The sequence below is a fragment of the Symphalangus syndactylus genome, chromosome 1 (genome assembly GCF_028878055.3).
Source record: "Symphalangus syndactylus isolate Jambi chromosome 1, NHGRI_mSymSyn1-v2.1_pri, whole genome shotgun sequence".
Lineage (NCBI taxonomy): Eukaryota > Metazoa > Chordata > Mammalia > Primates > Hylobatidae > Symphalangus > Symphalangus syndactylus.
In genome coordinates, this window is record NC_072423.2 from 97,132,829 (window position 1) to 97,151,353 (window position 18,525).

Here is an 18,525-nt window from a genome sequence, read left to right on the forward strand (position 1 = left end):
CTCACTGCTTTTGACTCCTTTGTATTGCCAGGAGAGAAATGTGGACTGGGTCAGGGCAAGCCCCTCATTACTAGGCATTTCTGTGGAAACACCAAGACAGTCATGTCACCTGAATGGAGACAGTTTATTGATTTGATGTTGACTAGCATGAGAGACCACTGGCTTATTTGCTGGTGGAGTAAGGTAGGAACTGCTGATTTGAGCCATTGAAGGTTATCACTGCTCAGCTGGACTAGTAAAAGCAAATAAGTATGGTTGCTTTTCCTTGCTAGGACAGACCTGGGACCGCATCTCCAGGACAGGGGAGGCTCCTGGGATTACAATGCTTTGATGAGATGAAAGAGGATATGGTCTATGCTTCTTTTTGCTAATCTTTGTAGGGAAACCCAGCCTTTTTTAGGGGAATTCTTATTATGGACACAGAAACTAATGTTAGGTGTTTATATTTTATTTTGGTGTATGTGATAGGCACTATATTGTAAAGCAGTGAAAAAATGCAATTTACATTGGTAATGCTTAAGAGAAGATAACTTGACTTTAAATTTATTTTATTGTTTTTTTCCTCTCATTTTTATTTAGGGAAATATTGCCTTGTTTGAAGCATGTTGTAAGGAAAGAATACAACAGTTTGATGATGGTGGCTCTGACGAGGAAGATATATGGGAGGAAAAGCACATCGCATTCACACCAGAATCCCAAAGACGATCCAGGTGAAAGATAGTTGGTTATAGTTGTAATTATAGCCAACCTATAAAGAACATTATTATCATGAGACATACATTGTGTCATCCCCAAACGTACATGTTAACCCAGAAACCAGTGTTTTTTTGTTATGGCCAGAAATGCCCTTGTTGGCGGGAGTTGGTGCTTCCAGTGTGACAGTGATCTGCTTGAAAATGCTGCAGGTGTTTAGACACAGTTCATGAAATGCTGTGACCCATCGTCTTCCGAAGGGGAAATGTTGCAGACAAGCATAGTCACATAGTGCCTTTTACTAAATAAATGTTCCCTCACCAGTAATTACAACAGCAGTTATGTGTTGTTTCTTGTAAAAGATGGAAAACTTCCCAAAGGAAGGGGAAATTGTTTTTAAAAGTTAATCTATTTGGGGAAGATAGGGCCATGTCAATTGATATATCTGGGTCAATCCAGTCCTTTTTTTTTTTTTAATCACCCTTATCACAGGAACCTAAATAAATGATGCTTTCTGTACACAGACAGATCTTGTTATATGAGCATACGTTATCAGCATCTTCATATTTAAGAGAGAGGAATATTTGATCAGCAGCTTAAGAGAGGAATATTTGAACAGCAGCTGAACTTTCATTTTTATTTCATTTATTGTTACTCATTCATTTACTTAAAATAAGTAATGTTTTCACATGGCCTAGAATTCAAACGGAATCAAAGAGTATGCAATGAAAAGTAAAACTGTCTCATCCTTCTCCCAGCCGTCCAGTCCTCTTGCCGGGGAGTCCCTCAGCATCACCTCTCGCTGCCAGTTACGTTGCCTCTTGTAGGAATGCTTGTTGCCACAGGTTATAGCAGACTCAGTGGTGGCTTGAGCAAGTGAAGCTGTGTTTGTCTGTACAGTCCAGAGTTGATACGGGAGTTGAATAAGGCTGTTAGACCAGGCATCTTTTATTTATTCCTGCTCTCGTCTTGTGCATGTTGATTTATCTCCTATGATCACAAGAGAGCTGCTATAGTTCCAGAGCCAGACAGCAAAAGAAAAAGACCTTCATGGCATTTTTGTTTGTTTGTTTGGATAAAGTCCCACTCAGACTTGTTTGCCATCATTTACTGAGATTTTGGTTCTTAGGTTGAATGGGTTCACTAAATGATCCTTGCCCACAGCATGACTAATATGTGTGAGGACAGTAATACAGTGTATCCTCACAGAGCACCATGTGTGGAAGGCACAGAGAATTTAGTGTGTCAGGGAAGACAGTGTCCTGGGGGAGATGGCACCTGATACTCAGAGGGAACACTGATGACAGAAGGCAGCTTTTATTATTTAACAACTCTATTGAGGCATACTTGACGTAAACTACATTTATTTCAGTTGTACAGTGTGGAAATTTCAACATGTGTATACATCCATGAAACCATCATCCCAATCAACATCATGAACTTAACCATCACTCCAAAAAGTCTTCTCATGATCTTTTGTAATACCTTCCTCTTTCCTGTCCTGTCCCCCACAACCATCTGTTTTTTGTTCCATTAGTTTGCATTTTCTAGAGTTTTATATAAATGAGATCAATACATTATACTTTTTTTGTCTAGCTTCTTTCACTCAGCACAATTAATGTGAGAGCTGTCCATGTTGTCTAATGTATTAGTAGTCCATTTCTATTTTGGGGGAGGGGGTGGGGGCTGGGTAGTATTCCATTAAGAGGATACACTACAATGTGTTGATTCATTTTTCTATTCATGGATGTTTTGGTGGTTTCTGGTTTGAGGCCTATAATGTCACTTGAAGATAGATTGTGATGTTAAAGGTGCATACTGTAAACCCTAAGATAGTTACTAAAATAACAAAACGAAGAGTTATTATTAATAAGCCAACAAAGGAAATAAAATCAAATCATAAAATACAAAAGAAAGCAGAAAAAGAACAAAGGGCAGCCTGGACAAACAAAACTACTGAGCAGCAGAATGATAGAGTTAGTCTGAAATAACCATGTGAAACAAACGATGCAGACACCCTCATTTAAAAGACAGAGATTGGCTGGGCACAGTGGTTCACACCTAGAATCCCAGTGCTTTGGGTGGCCAAGGCAGATTGCTTGAGCCCAGGAGTTTGAGACCAGCCTAGGCAACATGGCAAAATCCTATGTCTACAAAAAATACAAAAATTAGCTGGGCATGGTGGCGTGTGCCTGCTGTGAGGCGAAGCAGGAGGATTGCTGGGAAGTCGAGGCTACAGTGAGCCAAGATAAAAAAACAAAAAACGAAGATGGTCAGATTGGATAAAAAATGAGGCCTAATTAATGCTGCCTATGGGAAATGATTTAAATACAAAGAAACAAGTATATATAAAAACACAAAAAAGATATGTCAACAGTAAGAAAAAGAAAAGCCAGAAGGTCTGTATTAATCTCAAAGTAGATTTCAAAGGAAAGGGATAAAGAAAGTGACATAATGATAAAGGGGTCAATTCATTAAGAGGACATAGCAACTTTAAATGTTTACACAACCCTATAACGGAGCTTCAGGATACACAGAGGAAAAACTGGTAGAGCTGTAGAGAGAAGTAGAGCAGTCCCCAGTGATAGCCAGATATTTTAACACCCCTCTCAGAACTGATGAAATTGGAGGTACAAATCAGTAAGGCTGTGGAGCACTTGAACAACACCATCAACTGACTTGCCCTCGTTGCACATTTCTAAAGAATCCTACGCAACAACCACAGAATGTACATTCCAGTGTGTGAAATATTTACCAAGATAGACCATAAAGCAAGTCTCAGATTTCAAAGGGTTCAAGTCATTTTCTGACCAAAATGGAATGAAATTAGTAATCAGTAACATAAAGACTTTTGGTAAATACCCCAGCTTTTTTTTTTTTTTTGACACAGGGTCTTGCTCTGTCACCTAGGCTGGAGTGCAGTGGTGCGATCTTGGCATGCTGCAACCTCCACCTCCCAGGTTCAAGTGATTCTCCTGCCTCAGCCTCCCGAGTAGCTGGGATTACAGGTGCCTGCCACCAGACCTGGCTAATTTTTGTATTTTTAGTAGAGATAGGTTTTACCATGTTGGCCAGACTGGTCTCAAACTCTTGACCTCAGGTGATCCGCCTGGGCGACAGAGCGAAACTCTTGTCTCAAAAAAAAGAAAAGAAAAGAAAATTTGCTGGAATCTACCAAAAAACTACTAGAACAAGTAAAATGACTTTAGCAAAGCTGCATGATACAAGATCAATATAATTATTGTACCTCTTCATACTGCAGCAAACGGTTGAAATTGCTAAACAAGTGGAGCATAGTGGTGCATGCCAGTAGTTCCAGCTGCTCGGGAGGCTGAGGCAAGAGGATCCCTTGAACCCTGGAGTTTGAGGCTGCAGCACGCTATGGTTGCACCTGTAGTCACTGCATTCTAGCCTAAGCGATATAGACCCCCATCTCTTAAAAAGGAGAGAGAGAGAGAGAGAGAGAGAGAAACTACTAAATAATACTATTCATAGTAGCACCAACACTATTAACTGTATTAAATATGACTGGGCATGGTGGCTCATGCCTACAATCCCAGCACTTTGGGAGGCCAAGGCAGGAGGATCTCTTGAGCCCAGGAGTTTGAGACCAGCTCGAGGAACATAGGGAGACCCCCATCTCTATTTTTTTAAAAAGAGAAAAAATTTAAATATGTAGGGACAAATCTCACAAACCATGTCCAAGACCTGTATGCTGAAAAGCCTAAAGCATAGCTGAGATAAAGACAACTTGGTAAATGTTTATAAGTAGGAGGACTCAATATTATAATACTAAGCTGCCAGCTCTCCTCCCCAGGTTGAATCTGTAGATTCAACACAAACAAAATCCTTCCAGCCTTTTTTGTAGCTGTTAACAAGCTGCTTCTTAAATTCATATGGAAATGAAAAGGATCTAGAATAGCCAAAACAACTCTTACAGAGAACAACAAAATTGGAGGACAAACACTACCTTATTCAATAGTTAAAATAGTATGGTATGGGCAAGAAGGTAGGGCATAGATCAGTGGAACAGAATAGAGAGCCCATAAATACAGGCCTACGCATATGTGGACAATTGACTTTTGATAGAGGCAAAAGGCAATTCAGTGGAGAAAGGATAGTCTTTTCAACAAATGGTGCTGGAACAATCAGGCATCCATATTCAAAAAAGTGAACTGATCGATACCTCTTACTATAATACATTAACTCAAAATGAATCTTAGACCCAAATGTGAAACATTAAACTATAAAACTTCTACAAAAAAACTTAGAAAATCATTGTGACCTTGAGTTAGACAAAGATTTCTTTTTTTTTTTTTTTTTTTTCCTTGAGACGGAGTCTCGCTCTGTCGCCCAGGCTGGAGTGCAGTGGCGCAATCTCGGCTCACTGCAAGCTCCGCCTCCCGGGTTCACGCCATTCTCCTGCCTCAGCCTCTCCGAGTAGCTGGGACTACAGGCGTCCACCACCACGCCCGGCTAATTTTTTTTTTTTGTATTTTTTAGTAGAGACGAGGTTTCACCGCGGTCTCGATCTCCTGACCTCGTGATCTGCCCGCCTCGGCCTCCCAAAGTGCTGGGATTACAAGCGTGAGCCACCGTGCCCGGCCCGAGTTAGACAAAGATTTCTTAGATGTATCACCAAAAACACAATACATAAAAATAATTTTTTTTTTTTGGAGACGGAGTTTTGCTCTTATTGTCCAGGCTGGAGTGCAGTGGTGTGATCTCAGCTCACTGCAGCCTCTGCCTTCCAGGTTCAGGTGATTCTCCTGCCTCAGCCTCTGGAGTAGCTGGAATTACAGGTGCCCGCCACCACACCCAGCTAATTTTTGTATTTTTAGTAGAGATGGGGTTTTGCCATGTTGGCCAGGCTGGTCTCAAACTCCTGACCTCAGGTGGTCTGCCCGTCTCAGCCTCCCAAAGTGCTGGGATTACAGGCGTGAGCCACCACGCCCATCCATAAAATAATGATTTTAGTAAGCTGAACGTCATCAAAATTTAAAATGTTCACTCTTCAAATGACACTTTTAATAGAATGAAACGACAAACCATGCACTGGGAGAAAACATTTGCAAATGACACATTAGATAAAAGACTTGTGTATAGAGTTAAGAAATCTCTTTACTCAAGAAAAAGACAGTTCAGTTTTTAAAAAGCACAAAAGTGTGAAATGACAGTTAATGGAGGTTAAGATATAGGATGGCAAATAAGCATTTAAAAAGATGCTCAACCTCCTTGGTCATTAGGAAAGTACAAATGAACACCACAGTGAAATGAACACCTCCACCCCTTCGAGAAGGTGGTTCTTAGATTGTGGCCTCCACTTTAAGCAGAGCCCACGTGCTCCTGTGGTGGAGGCTTAGTGTGAGGTTGGGCAGCACGCACGCAAAGCTGAGTCTTCCCTGGCATCCTGACCACGTGATGCTCAGACGTGATCCTGCTGAAGCACCACAGGATCTTTTGTTGCTGGATGACTGTTAGAATTTTCTGGATTTAGCTGGTGGTTGATAAGCAGCGTTAAATACTTGGGTCTTTTTTTTTCCTTAGCTCGGGGAGTACAGACAGTGAGGAAAGTACAGACTCTGAAGAAGAAGATGGAGCAAAGCAAGACTTGTTTGAACCCAGCAGTGCCAATACGGAGGATAAAATGGAGGTGGACCTGAGTGAACGTAAGTGTATTCATTCTTCAGATCAGCTGCCCTGTGTTGAAATTAGGTATTGTGAACAGTTGGCAAAGGAGCAGTTCACAGCATCTGAGACGATTTCTGAAAGAAAGGTTGGGTTGAAGCGTGTTGTCAAGTGAATTCCTCTTGAAGGTTTAAGTTTCAGAGACAGCTTCAGGGAAGGAGCACAGAATGCGTTTGTGGATAAGGTACCTCTTCCTGGTAGGAAATGAACGTCAGCTGTGTGGGTGTGGCTGGAGGACAGAGCCCGCTGCTAGGTCAGTCTCCTGGCTGTGTGGCCTTTGTGCTCTTGCAGAAGGAAAAGACCCTGTGTTGGTGGGAAGAGGAGGACATGGTTGTGTTGTGTGGCTTCGTGAGTGGAATCAGCCAGGGGACGCAGCCTTAGCTTAACAAGCATTTCAGTGCGTTCTTCGTAGTTGATTTCAGAAGCTCACAGCCTTGAAACTTGTCCAGCTGAGTGCTTGCTTGTGCCCTGCTCCTTGTTAGGAAGACTTGATTTAGCTGGCCTTTTAAAAATACTCTAAAAACTTCTAAAGGTTTGGGAAACAAACGTTCATGTGAAGGAGCCGTATGGGCTGATAGCAGGGCTTGCCCCAAGTCCGGCCAGTCTCTGATTGCCCCTCAAGGCCTTTTTTGTGTTCAGTCCCAGAGGCTGAAGCCCAGCTAGGGTGGACCTTGTGGTGACTTCAGAGCTAAATGGGACCAGATCAGTCATCTAGCAAACTGCCACATGTAGCAGATAAGGATACTGGGGATGGGGGAAGAAGAGAGATCTTCTTTCTGCTGCCCCTTTTCCAGCCCACCCTCAGGAGGAGGAAGTGGACTTTTCTCTCCGTAATTCAGTTTCAGTCAACATGCCTTTGTCAAGTTCCTACTGTATGCCAGGTGTTAGGCCTGTAACTGTGAACGGGCCACAGACAGTGCCTCCAGGGGCTTGGGGTCGGCTGGGGAAGCAGATGGGCAGTGCAGGGGAATGGGGACAGGGTGCTAGAAGGGGGAGCCTTCCACTAGGCATCTTTGTAGAGGCAGGTGGGTGTGAGGCTGAAGGACTCATAGGGATTTGCCCATGCGAGAGAGAAAACAACTAATCCGAATGCCCAGAACCTGCTGTTTTGCATGGCTCGGGGATGAGGTGGCGGGAGCTAAGGCCAGAGGCCAAATCAAGAGTTGTATTCCGAAGGTTGTAGGGAGCCCTTGAGGATTTGACTAAGAAGATCGTTATTGGATCTGTTTCAAGACATTCATGGCAACAGTGAAAAATGGACAAGAAAACGCATGGTAGAGACAGGAGAACCATGAAGACATTGAACTGTTAATGCATAAGAAATAATGAGAACTGCGAGATGGGCTCCAGGCAGCAGGGAGGTGTGAGGAGGAGACAGGGCAGATGCCCTGATCTGTTGGCTCTGGAATCTGTAGGGTTTGTTGTTGGTGGTGGTGGTGGTTTTTTTAATGTACAGTTCAAGGTTGGGTGCAGTGGCTCAGGCCTGTAATCCCAGTACTTTCTGGAGGCCGAGTCAGGCGGATCACTTGAGGCCAGGAGTTCGAGACCACCCTGGCCAACAGGGTGAAACCCTGTCTCTACTAAAAAAAAAAAAAAAAAAAAATTGGGCATGGTGGCATACACCCACTTGTGGGTGTGTATGTATGTATCAAGCAGGAGAATTGCTTGAACCTGGGAGATGGAGCTTGCCGTGAGTCAAGATCGTGCTGTGCACTCCAGCCTGGGTGACAAGAGTGAGACTCCGTCTGGGGGAAAAAAAAAAGTACAGTTCAGTAGTACGTTCATACTGTTGTGTAACAGATCTTTAAAACTTTTTCGTCCTAAACTAAAACTCTGTACCCATTAAACAATTCCTCATTTCCACTTCCCCAGTCCCTAGCAGCCTCCATTCTACTCTCTGTTTCTCTGGGGTTGACTAGTCTAGGGATCTCAAAAAATGGAATCATACAGTATTTGTCTTTGTGACTGTCTTGTTTCCCTTAGCATAATGTCTTCAGAGTTCATCCCTGCTGTGGTGTATACAGGATTTCCTTCTGTTCGAAGGCTGAATGACATTCTGGAATCTTTGGTTCTTTTAGCAGGCTGGGTATGGTTAAGTGACAGGGAGGGAAACAAACACTTGGCTGGACTGCGTGCTGCTGCTGCTGCTGTGACTGTGGGCCTGGGTGTAGGGATAAGGAGCGAGGAGGCGAGCACCCTGTATGAGGTTCACGTTTACCTACCTCCCGGGGTTAAGTGTGGCAGGGAACCAGGCCTCCTGCTTCTGCGTTCCTTGGGAAAGACTGCTTTTGCATCTTCAGATCTCTGGAGGCACAAGTGGGTAGGGTTGGGGAAGATTCTCTCTCAGGGCCTCAGGGCTACAGGGCTGCCCCAGAGAGCCTCTGCCATTCCACCAGTCTCTGTGGCTTCTTTTGGAGGTTTTGTGGACATTCAGAATCGTTTAAAATGTTACACGGACTCTGAGGAGCTCATCTGGGAAAGACTATCTCAAAGAGGTAACAACAGAAAAGTCATTTGTGTGTAATATAATTTAGTTGTAGAGTGGAACTCAGATGGAATGATTCCAGAGCTTTGCATAGAGTGGGCAGGCAAAAATATCTGTCAAGTTGACTTTTTGGAGGTTTCAGGTGAGATTTTCAAACATTCAAGCATTTATTCCTTCTTGGTGTCAGTGGAGCCCTGTGACACTCACACAGGTAGGTGGTCAAGAAGCATGGAGCGCACCCTAATTAAATACCTACTCTATGCAAGCCCTCCTTTGATCTTTGCTAAGTGAATAGTCATTATGAAATCAAACAGATGAAGTCAAATACCTTGCTCAAAGTCACAGTCAAGTCTGTCTTTAAAATCAGAACATTTCTGTTCTACACAGGTACTTCTTAGTCACTTGTGTCTGGGATAAGCCCTTAAATAACTTACACCAGGTTCCCTAGCATTCCTTCTTGCAACCTAGAGATTCCTAATTATGATAATATCCCTGATGGAATGCAGTGGTTCCCACATCCGGCTTGTCCCCAGCAAGGAATTGAGGATTCAGCACTCTGTGAAGGAAAAGCATGGTGTGCAGTTAGACGAGATCCACAGCGACCTGACTTCATCAGAAGGGACACATGTCTGAGGAGGTGACATTTAAAGAGAGACCTGCAGATTAGACCCAAACTTGGCCAGCAGGCAGCATAGTAAGAAGAGCCCCATAGACCTTAAGTGTGCCCAAGCAAGTCCTGCTGCTTCAGCCTCTGAGGCCAGACCTGGTTCTGCAGGACTTAGGAAGCCTAACTAACTGCAGTGCGCTGCAGGGAGCCCACAGAATGCGCGAAGTGCAGCCAGACCTGGACTGAGAAGCATTAAGGTTGTTTCTAGTTTATTGGAGTTGAATAACCAACATGTTCTTTTTTTAGAAAAAACCTTTTTACTTTTGAATAATTTAGATTTATAGAAACATTGCCGAGATATAAGTCCCCATATATCCTTCACTTAGCTTCCTCGAGTATGAATATAGCCATGGTACATTTGTCAAAACTAGGAAATTAACATTAATTTCTCTTTGTGCATGTAGCTTTGAATCTCTGTGTAGTAGTTCTTTTGGAACAGTTGTTAGAAATGGGAGGTTTGAGGCCAGGCGCGGTGGCTCACGCCTGTAATCCCAGCACTTTGCGAGGCTGAGGCGGGCGGTTCATGAGGTCAGGATATCGAGACCATCCTGGCTAACACAGTGAAACCCCGTCTCTACTAAAAATACAAAAAATTAGCCAGGCATAGTGGCAGGCGCCTGTAGTCCCAGCTACTCTGGAGGCTGAGGCAGGAGAATGGCGTGAACCCGGGAGGCGGAGCTTGCAGTGAGTGGAGATTGTGCCACTGCACTCTAGCCTGGGCAACAGAGCGAGACTCCGTCTCAAAAAAAAAAAAAACAATAATAATAATAACAATAATAAAAAGAAATGGGAGGTTTGAGAATGTGGGGGCATTGTTAGAGTGCTCTCCAGGTGACTGTGCCCTGCCCGCTCCTGCCCTCATTGGTGAGAGTGTCTTTCTCCCACAGCTCCAGTCTCTTTTGCTAATGTGTTTTTGATAAATATCTTGTGGTACATGAAACGACTGAAGTGTTTTCCAAATAAAATTTCTTCCCTGTTTTTAGCACCCAACTGGTCAGCTAACTTTGATGTCCCAATGGAAACAACCCACGGTGCTCCGTTGGACTCTGTGGGATCTGACGTCTGGAGCACAGAGGAGCCAATGCCAACTAAAGAGACGGGCTGGGCTTCTTTTTCAGAGTTCACGTCTTCCCTGAGGTGAGTGAACATGTGCTGTCTCTACACCCTTCCACGGGGGACCTGGGAATGGTCAGGTGTTTGCTGTTAACATGTGTTCTTCACCTTGACTGACTTCCAAGTTGAATATACTGCCCTGAAAAAGATTAAACATCAGCATACTGACACAGCTCTGTGTTGTAAGAAAAACAATCACCATCTTCCTTTCCTTTCCTCCTGGATTAATTGGAAATGGGAGTAGTTCTTGAACAAAGTAGCTTGTGAGGATGCGGTCCGAGGGAGTTAGCAGGATGCAGCAGAAGATGCATCTCCATGGGCTTTTCTGGCTTCACAGAGCTGTCAGGACAGAATTGAGGAGAACAGGAATGAGGTGAAGCCAAGAAATCCTGACAGGCACAGCACCTCCGTGTGGGGTGTGGCAGGAAAACAAAATGGATCTTGAATTCAGTAGATAATATGAACTTATAGTTCACTTGCAGCTAGTCCAGTGCTGTCAATTAAGGGCTCCCAATCATTGGTAACTCAGAAGATAGGAGATAAACTGTTTTGGGCTGACAGTTAGTGTCTTAGACAAACCAAAGAATAAGCTGAAACCCATGTTGCTTTGTAGTAACCATAGTAATAGCATTAAGTTACTACTCAGAGGTACAAGTGAGATTTGTGAAAAATGTCTCCAAAATAATGAGTTATTTCGTCTACCCTGCTTTTCAGTACAGGACATACATTTCCACCTCCTCCTTTTTTTGGTCTGTTTATAACCCGAGGATAAGAGCCTTTGGTTACTTGAGGGTGTGATTGAAGCAGCTTGCTTCTCTTTACCCTCTGTGTGCACGTCTCTGAGTTTGTGGGAGTGAGGGATAAATGAGGAAGTGTAATGATCTCCCTCGCCCCCACCCCTTACTGCTCAGGCATTTGGTGTTTTTTACTATGTTTCCACAATTCCAACAACAAATATCATTAAGAGGGCCAGTCTCTCCCAGGCAGTGTGGCTGAAGATATGTAAAGGTTTTTGTAAAACCAGTCAACCTGATAAATACTGTTGCCATTGCACAGTGTATGTCTTTGCTGTTCAAGCTCTGGGAGCCTCCAGTGACTGTGGTGGGATGAGAGGTTGGGACATGATGAGCCTGTCTAGAATGCTTTACAAAGTCCCTCTCTTACTGCTTTGCTGGCTTAACAGAACATTTGCCTGCCCACACCCATCTGCTTCTTCAAACAGCTACTGGCACTTAGATCCATGGGTCATTGGAGTTTGTAACCCAGTGACTCTTACACAGATGCTAACGTCTCCTAACAAAAACTTATTTGTAAAGGCTTATTGTGAATCATAGGGTAACTGAGGACCATTCCCTGCTGCTAATATCTGAATTTTCTCTTTTTTGAAAGCACAAAAGATTCTTTAAGGAGTAATTCTCCAGTGGAAATGGAAACCAGCACTGAACCCATGGACCCTCTGACTCCCAGTGCGGCTGCCCTGGCAGTGCAGCCAGAAGGTGTGTGCAGAGAGGCCTGGGTACACGCCAAGGTCACGTGGCTGCTTTGTCAAACCAGACCTGACTCTCAGGCTCAGGGGCTAGTGGAGCCGGGGAGTGAGATGGTGGGTCTGATGTCCACAGGGCAGCTGATGAAAGAAATTGTGCCTGTCCTTCTAGAACCACAGCATGCTGACTCCGGAAAGAGTAAGGGCTCTAAGTTACCAGGCATGCAGCGTGCAGATTAGGAAACAGGTCTAGTGGGAAGAAGGCCTAAGCCCATAGTACCCAGGGTGAATAAAACTGGAATTAGACGTGTGCAGCCAAGCCTGTGTGTAGTTGTCCCTTGGAGTTTTCTTTGCTCAAGCATGTGGGTGTATCTGGGTTTGTTTAGAGCTGTGGGGCTGGTTATTTTCACTTCACCATTATAAGCAGATTGAATAGTCCCTGGAATCTCTAAAGTTCCATGGGTTTTCCTATTACTCTACCTAGTCACATGTGTTCCTTGCACTGGCCCTGAACTGTTTTTCACCTTGATGGACAGGGCTTTGGGAGGAGGGGGATGCTAGCAAAGGGAGTGTGATGGGAACCAAAAAGATGTGGAGGGCACGAATCATGAGGTGGGCTCAAGGAGTGAGTTCTTAGAAAAAGAAATGAGGTGCAGGTAGAGGGTGTGAGAACCCTCCTTCCCAGGGGCAAGGGAAAGGAATAAAACCAATAACTAATGCCAGTTTCATCATCCTCCTGAACATTAGATACAGATTCCCCCATTTTACTCCTCAGTGGTTCTGTAAGTGGGTGCACTGATCCCCTTTTCTGGATAAGGAAACTCAGGTGATAGATGAGGTTCCTTGTCCAAGTAGTCTACAGCTAGGAAGTGCTGATGTCAGTGTTTGAATCCAGGAAGCCTCACCTCAGCCAGGCTCATCACCTGTGTGGCTTCCTATTAGAGAACAAAGAAACAATCCACCAGCAACACCACAAGAAAGTAATGTTTAAAACAAAGAAAAGCAAATAGAGCCCAAGTGAGTAGAGGGTAGAATGTGTAACTGCTGCTCTGCCCCAGACTGGAACAATTAGGAGCACATGTGTCTGCTGGGAGACGCTGGGTATGGAAGTGGACGCTGAGCTGGGAGGGATGTAGGGGACTTGCTAGTCTCTAGTAAAGAAAACCCATGAAACCCCTCTTTAGTGGGCATCTTTAAGAAGTCTGTGCCCATCAAGAATGTGGCCCAGGCAACAGCAGGCAGAAGCCATCTCACTCTTTTTTTCTTCAAGCAGTAGATGTCACATTGGGTAGATGGGTTTGTACAGTGGTGGGGTGCCAGTTCCTTTTCCGGCTTGCGGTGTGTGACTGTCAGCTGTGTTCTTTTCAGTGCCAGGCAGTGTGGCCATGGAAGCCAGCTCTGACGGAGAGGAGGATGCAGAAAGTACAGACAAGGTAACTGAGACAGTGATGAATGGCGGCATGAAGGAAACGCTCAGCCTCACTGTAGATGCCAAGACAGAGACTGCGGTCTTCAAAAGGTAACCAGGGGTGAGATCCTGCTGGCAGCTTCAGGTTATTGGGAGGATGGTGGGGCAGAAACCTCAAACATTAAAATTTTTAATTTGATTCAAATGAATGTTCAGATACTAGCTTGATGTCTTTCTATTGTCTCCATTAAACACAATAAATCTTAATGAAGAGATGGAGAGTTTAGGCCCCTAAGTGCCTTTTTCGCCATAAATGTGTTCAGAAGACTGTATTTTACATCTAGCAGTTTGATAGAACTATGAGAATTAATAAATCTTTAATCACAATAGAAATTGGCTTGTGTAGCAGGCTACAGAGCATGGCCCATAAAAACCAGTTTCAGGTTGACTGGTTTTACAAAAACCTTTACTTATTTTCAGTAATATACAGATGATTATCTCTGGACATAATGCAGTCATGAAAATTTAGTAGCAAAATGATAGCTGTAAAAGAACGTGACACTTAGAAATTAACCTGACTTCTAAACTCAAAAAAGCAATTGTAATGGATATTAAAAATCTAAGACTGAGAGAATAATGGGAAAAATGTGTGTCAAAACTTAAGGACTGCAGCTAAGCCTGTGCTTAGAGCTTTAGTGTTAGAGACTGTTCCAGCCATTACAAGAAGGAATGCCTCCCAGCTTATTGCGAGGTCACTACAAAACAAGGAGTGAAAGAAGAAAACTGATTGTAGACTGATTTCATACATGAGCATTTATTCTCAAAACTTTTAAGTTAAAAGCTAGCAAACCAAATGTAGCAATGTATTTTAAAGTCATGACCAAGGATATGTGCTCCAGTGACACAATGTAAACACCAATGTGTACATGGTAAAAATTATTTAGAGTAATTCACAGACAAAAGGAGAAAAGCATTCGATTACAAATTAAAGCTGTTCATGATTTTCTTTGCAGCCTAGGAATAGAAAGTAAATAGGTGAAACTGGTAAGTATCTCTAGAAAATCTAGAGTAGACTTGATTCTTCACAGTGAGGCATTAGAAGTATTCCCTTTAAAGACAAGAACCAGAAAGTGGGACCTACAGTTGCTATTTGTCTTCAGCACTGTGCTCGTGGCTTAGCAAATGGCAGCATACCAAATAAATAAATAGTCGCTGTTTATAGACTATGATTTATACATAAAAATTCCAATTGAATCTATAGATAAGGATTAATAGAAAAGTTTAGCAGGTTTACTAGAGACATACAAAAATCACTTGCATCCTATAAATCAATATAAGATATTCCATATGTGCCTGTTTGTTTTTAATAAAAATGTAAAACCTTATCTATAACTAGGAATTCCGACCTTTATGGGAAAAGTTTAAAATCTCATTGAATATATTGAAGACCTGAATATAAATATCAAGATTTGCCATGTTTATCAATGTGAAGATATTTTTAGCATTTCTGAACAAGTTAGTCTATGAAATTAATGAAATTTCCATCAAAACCCCAATAGAGATTTTCATGGAAATTGAGAAACTGATTGTAATAGTCCTAAGACCAAAGAAAGCCAGGAATAGCCAAAAACATTTTAAAGAAAAAAGTGAGGGGCTTCACCATATTAGATATCAAGACTTAGTAAAGCTGGCCGAGTGTGGCGGCTTGCACCTGTAATCCCAGCACTTTGGGAGGATTAGGCAGGCGGATTGCTTGAGCCCAGGAGTTCAAGACCAGCCTAGGCAACGTGGCGAAACCCTGTCTCTACAAAAAATACAAAAATTAGCTGAATGTGGTGGTGTGTGCCTGTGGTCCCAGCTACTTGGGGGTGCTGAAGTCGAGGCTGTAGTGAGCTGTGTTCCCCGCTGCACTCCAGCCTGGGGGACAAAATGAGACCCTGTCTCAAACAAAAACGAATACAAAACTTAGTAAAGCTACTGAGATGGTATGGCTTTGGCAAAGAATTCTACAAAGAGACCCCCTCCACTACATGAACTTGTTACATTAGAATGCCAAATTCAGTGAGGAAAGAGTGGACTAGTAAATAGTGATTATCCACATAGTAGAAAAATAAAATTAGATATTTTGTCTCAACATAAATATGAAAAGCATGAACTGTACAGCTTTTAGAAGACAACAAAAGAGAATATCTTTACAGTTTGGGTGTAAGGCATCTTTTAACCATAAAAAGCCAAACCATAAAGGAAAATATTGGTAAGTTTGACTTTAATTTCTAATATCCCAGAAGACATAAAATGAAAAGACAAGCCACAACCAGTAAAGAACCAGTAGGCAGGATATTAGAAAGAACCTTATATCAATAAGAGATAGTCTAATTTTTTTAAATGGGCAAAGGATGCAAACAAGCAGCTGTCTGTGGAGGAAAACAAGGAGCAAACCAAATCCAGAGTAAATGGGACCTGTCAGTTACAGTAGTAAGTAAATACTATTTCATGCTCACCAGTCTACTAATTCCTATCTTAAGTTGTTAGAGAAAATAGAAAAAGTACAAAACCTGCCCGGCTCATTTTATGAGGGCAGTGAAATTTGAATTCCAAAACCAGATAAAGATAATTACAGAAAATGATCAGTTCATGCCACTTACAGGCTACTGAATGCAAAAATCCTGTGTAAGGTATTTGCTAACTGGATCCAATAGTGTATTAAAAATAATTTATAATGATTAGTTAGGGTTTATCCTGGAAGGCAAGGATGGCTCAAAGTCAGAGAAATCTGTCAGTTTAATCTCCATATATGGTGTTAGACAGAAAGTCAGTCTTTGATTTTTTTTTTTTGATAAGGTTCCATAGCTATATATGATTAAAACTCTGAGAAAACCGGTAACAGAAGTGAATTTATTTTTCTTCTTCTTTCCTCCTCCTCCTTCCTCCTTCTTTCTTCTTCTTTCTTCTTTCTTCTTCAAGATGAGTGCAGTGATGTGATCTTGGCTCACTGCAATCTCTGTCTCCTGGGCTCAAGCCATCCTCCCACCTCAACCTCCCAAGTAGCTGGGACTAGGACTACAGGCACGCCACCATGCTCAGCAAATTTTTGTAGTTTTTTTTTTTTTTTGTAGTGATGGGGTTTCACCATGTCGCCCAGGCTGGTCTCAAACTCCTGAGCTCAAGCAATCCACCTGCCTCCACCTCCCAAAGTGCTGAGATTACAGATGTGAGCCACCGTGCCTGGCCATGAATTTCATTAACTTGGTATAAGTTAAATACCAATACCAAAAGGCTACAGCAAAACTTATACCTAATGAGGAAAGTTTAGATGCATTCACTTTAAGACGAAGCCTTAAAGGATGTCCATTTTCATTGCCAGTGTTAGGCAGTCCTGGAAGGAAAAGGAAATAGAGTTATAGGTAAAGATCAGGAGGAAGTGATAAAACTGTTGTTCTTTGCGGGTGGTAATGATTACCTACAACCAAGTCAGTAGCAAACTTGTAACTAATAAGAATTCAGTAAAGCTATTGAGTAAGAAATCAGTTTAAAAAATGAGTAGTCTTTTTCTTCATCAGTAGTAAGCAACCAGAACATAAAATAAAAAGCAAGGTATTATTCCAAAATACATCAAAATATAAATTATTCAGGAATGACCTTAACCCAAGTCTCTATAGAGAAAACTTGAAGAAATCTGGACAAGTGGAAACCATGGCATAGCTTAATGCTGCAAAGACATCTGCCATCCTGAAGTTAGTGTTTAACGCAGTCTCAATCCAAATTTGAATTGGATTTTTAGAAGGAACTTAATACTCTAACATTTATATGGAAAAATAAAGGTTCCCAAATTGCTTAGAGGTAACCAAAAGGGAAGACTGAAAAAGAGACTTGCCCTGCCAGATACTCAGTCATGCTGCAAAGTCACAGTGATTGGAACAGTTTTGATATTAGTGTCCAAACAGGTACAGGTGTCAGTGTGATGAAATAGAGGGATTAATAATGGGGAGGGGAGAGGAAGGGCTGGCTCACCAAAAGGAAAAGTCAGGCGAGATCGTCCCTAATCTACATCCTAAAACAACTCCAGCTGGATTAAAAGACAGTAAGAAAAACATGTAGTGCTTTCTGTGCACCAGGCCCTGCTCTCTACACACTCCATGTGTGGTAACTCATGGATTATTCTTAGGAACCCTATAAGATAGGTACTGGGATTATTATCCCAGCTTTTCAGGTGAGGAAACTGAGGCACTAGAGTTAAGTGATGAGGCCAGAGGCCAGAGTCTCATGATGGTTAATAATAGAAATAGAGAATGTCTTTTTAACCTGTGGGCAGAAAGGGACTTCTGTATCTATCTCATCTGTCTGTCATCTATCTATCTGTCTGTCTGTCTGCCTATCTAATCTATCATCTGTCAGTCTGTATCTAATCTAGATTTTTTTTTTCTTTAACACGAGGTCTCGCTCTGTTGCCCAGGCTGGAATGCAGTGGCGCAATCATAGCTCACTGTAACTTCCCACTCCTGAGCTCCAGCAGTCCTCCCACCTCAGTATCCCAAGTAGCTGGAACTACAGTTGTGTGCCACCACTCCTGGCTTAATTTTTTTGTTTTTTTTTTATTTTTGTGGCCCAGGCTGGTCTCAAACTCCTGGCTTCAAGTGAGCCTCCTTCCTCGGCAGGACTTCTTTAAAACAAAACAAAACAAAACAAAAAAGCCTTCAAAAACAGAAACTATAATGCAAAGAGTTCAGTTAGATTATATTAAAGTTCAGAATTTCTGGTTGATAAAATGCTGCAGACAAAATTAAGAGGCTGATGGCAAACTGAAAAAAACATCTGTAGTAGCTAAATCAACAAGAGACTGACATTATATATTCAAGGACTTCCTATAAACTAGTAAGAAGAAGAAAACCCAAATCAGAATATTGGTAAAAGATAAGTTTATAGACAAGCCTTAAAAGCTAAAAAAAAAAATAAAAAGAAATGCTCACAACTCATCAGAGAATTATAAA

General features: G+C 42.4%; 1 protein-coding gene across 50 annotated transcripts in view; it reads left to right on the top strand.

Annotated features, from left to right (window-relative positions):
- Positions 1-18,525, top strand: part of PPP6R3 (protein phosphatase 6 regulatory subunit 3) — a 164,169-nt gene that overhangs the window by 139,169 nt on the left and 6,475 nt on the right. For all 50 annotated transcript variants that reach the window (XM_063644343.1, XM_063644315.1, XM_063644225.1 and 47 more), the window contains 5 exons: positions 580-710; positions 6,241-6,362; positions 10,517-10,670; positions 12,036-12,142; positions 13,498-13,648. In XM_063644343.1, the coding sequence (XP_063500413.1) occupies positions 580-710; positions 6,241-6,362; positions 10,517-10,670; positions 12,036-12,142; positions 13,498-13,648 (665 nt within the window). The remainder of the gene's footprint in view (positions 1-579; positions 711-6,240; positions 6,363-10,516; positions 10,671-12,035; positions 12,143-13,497; positions 13,649-18,525) is intronic.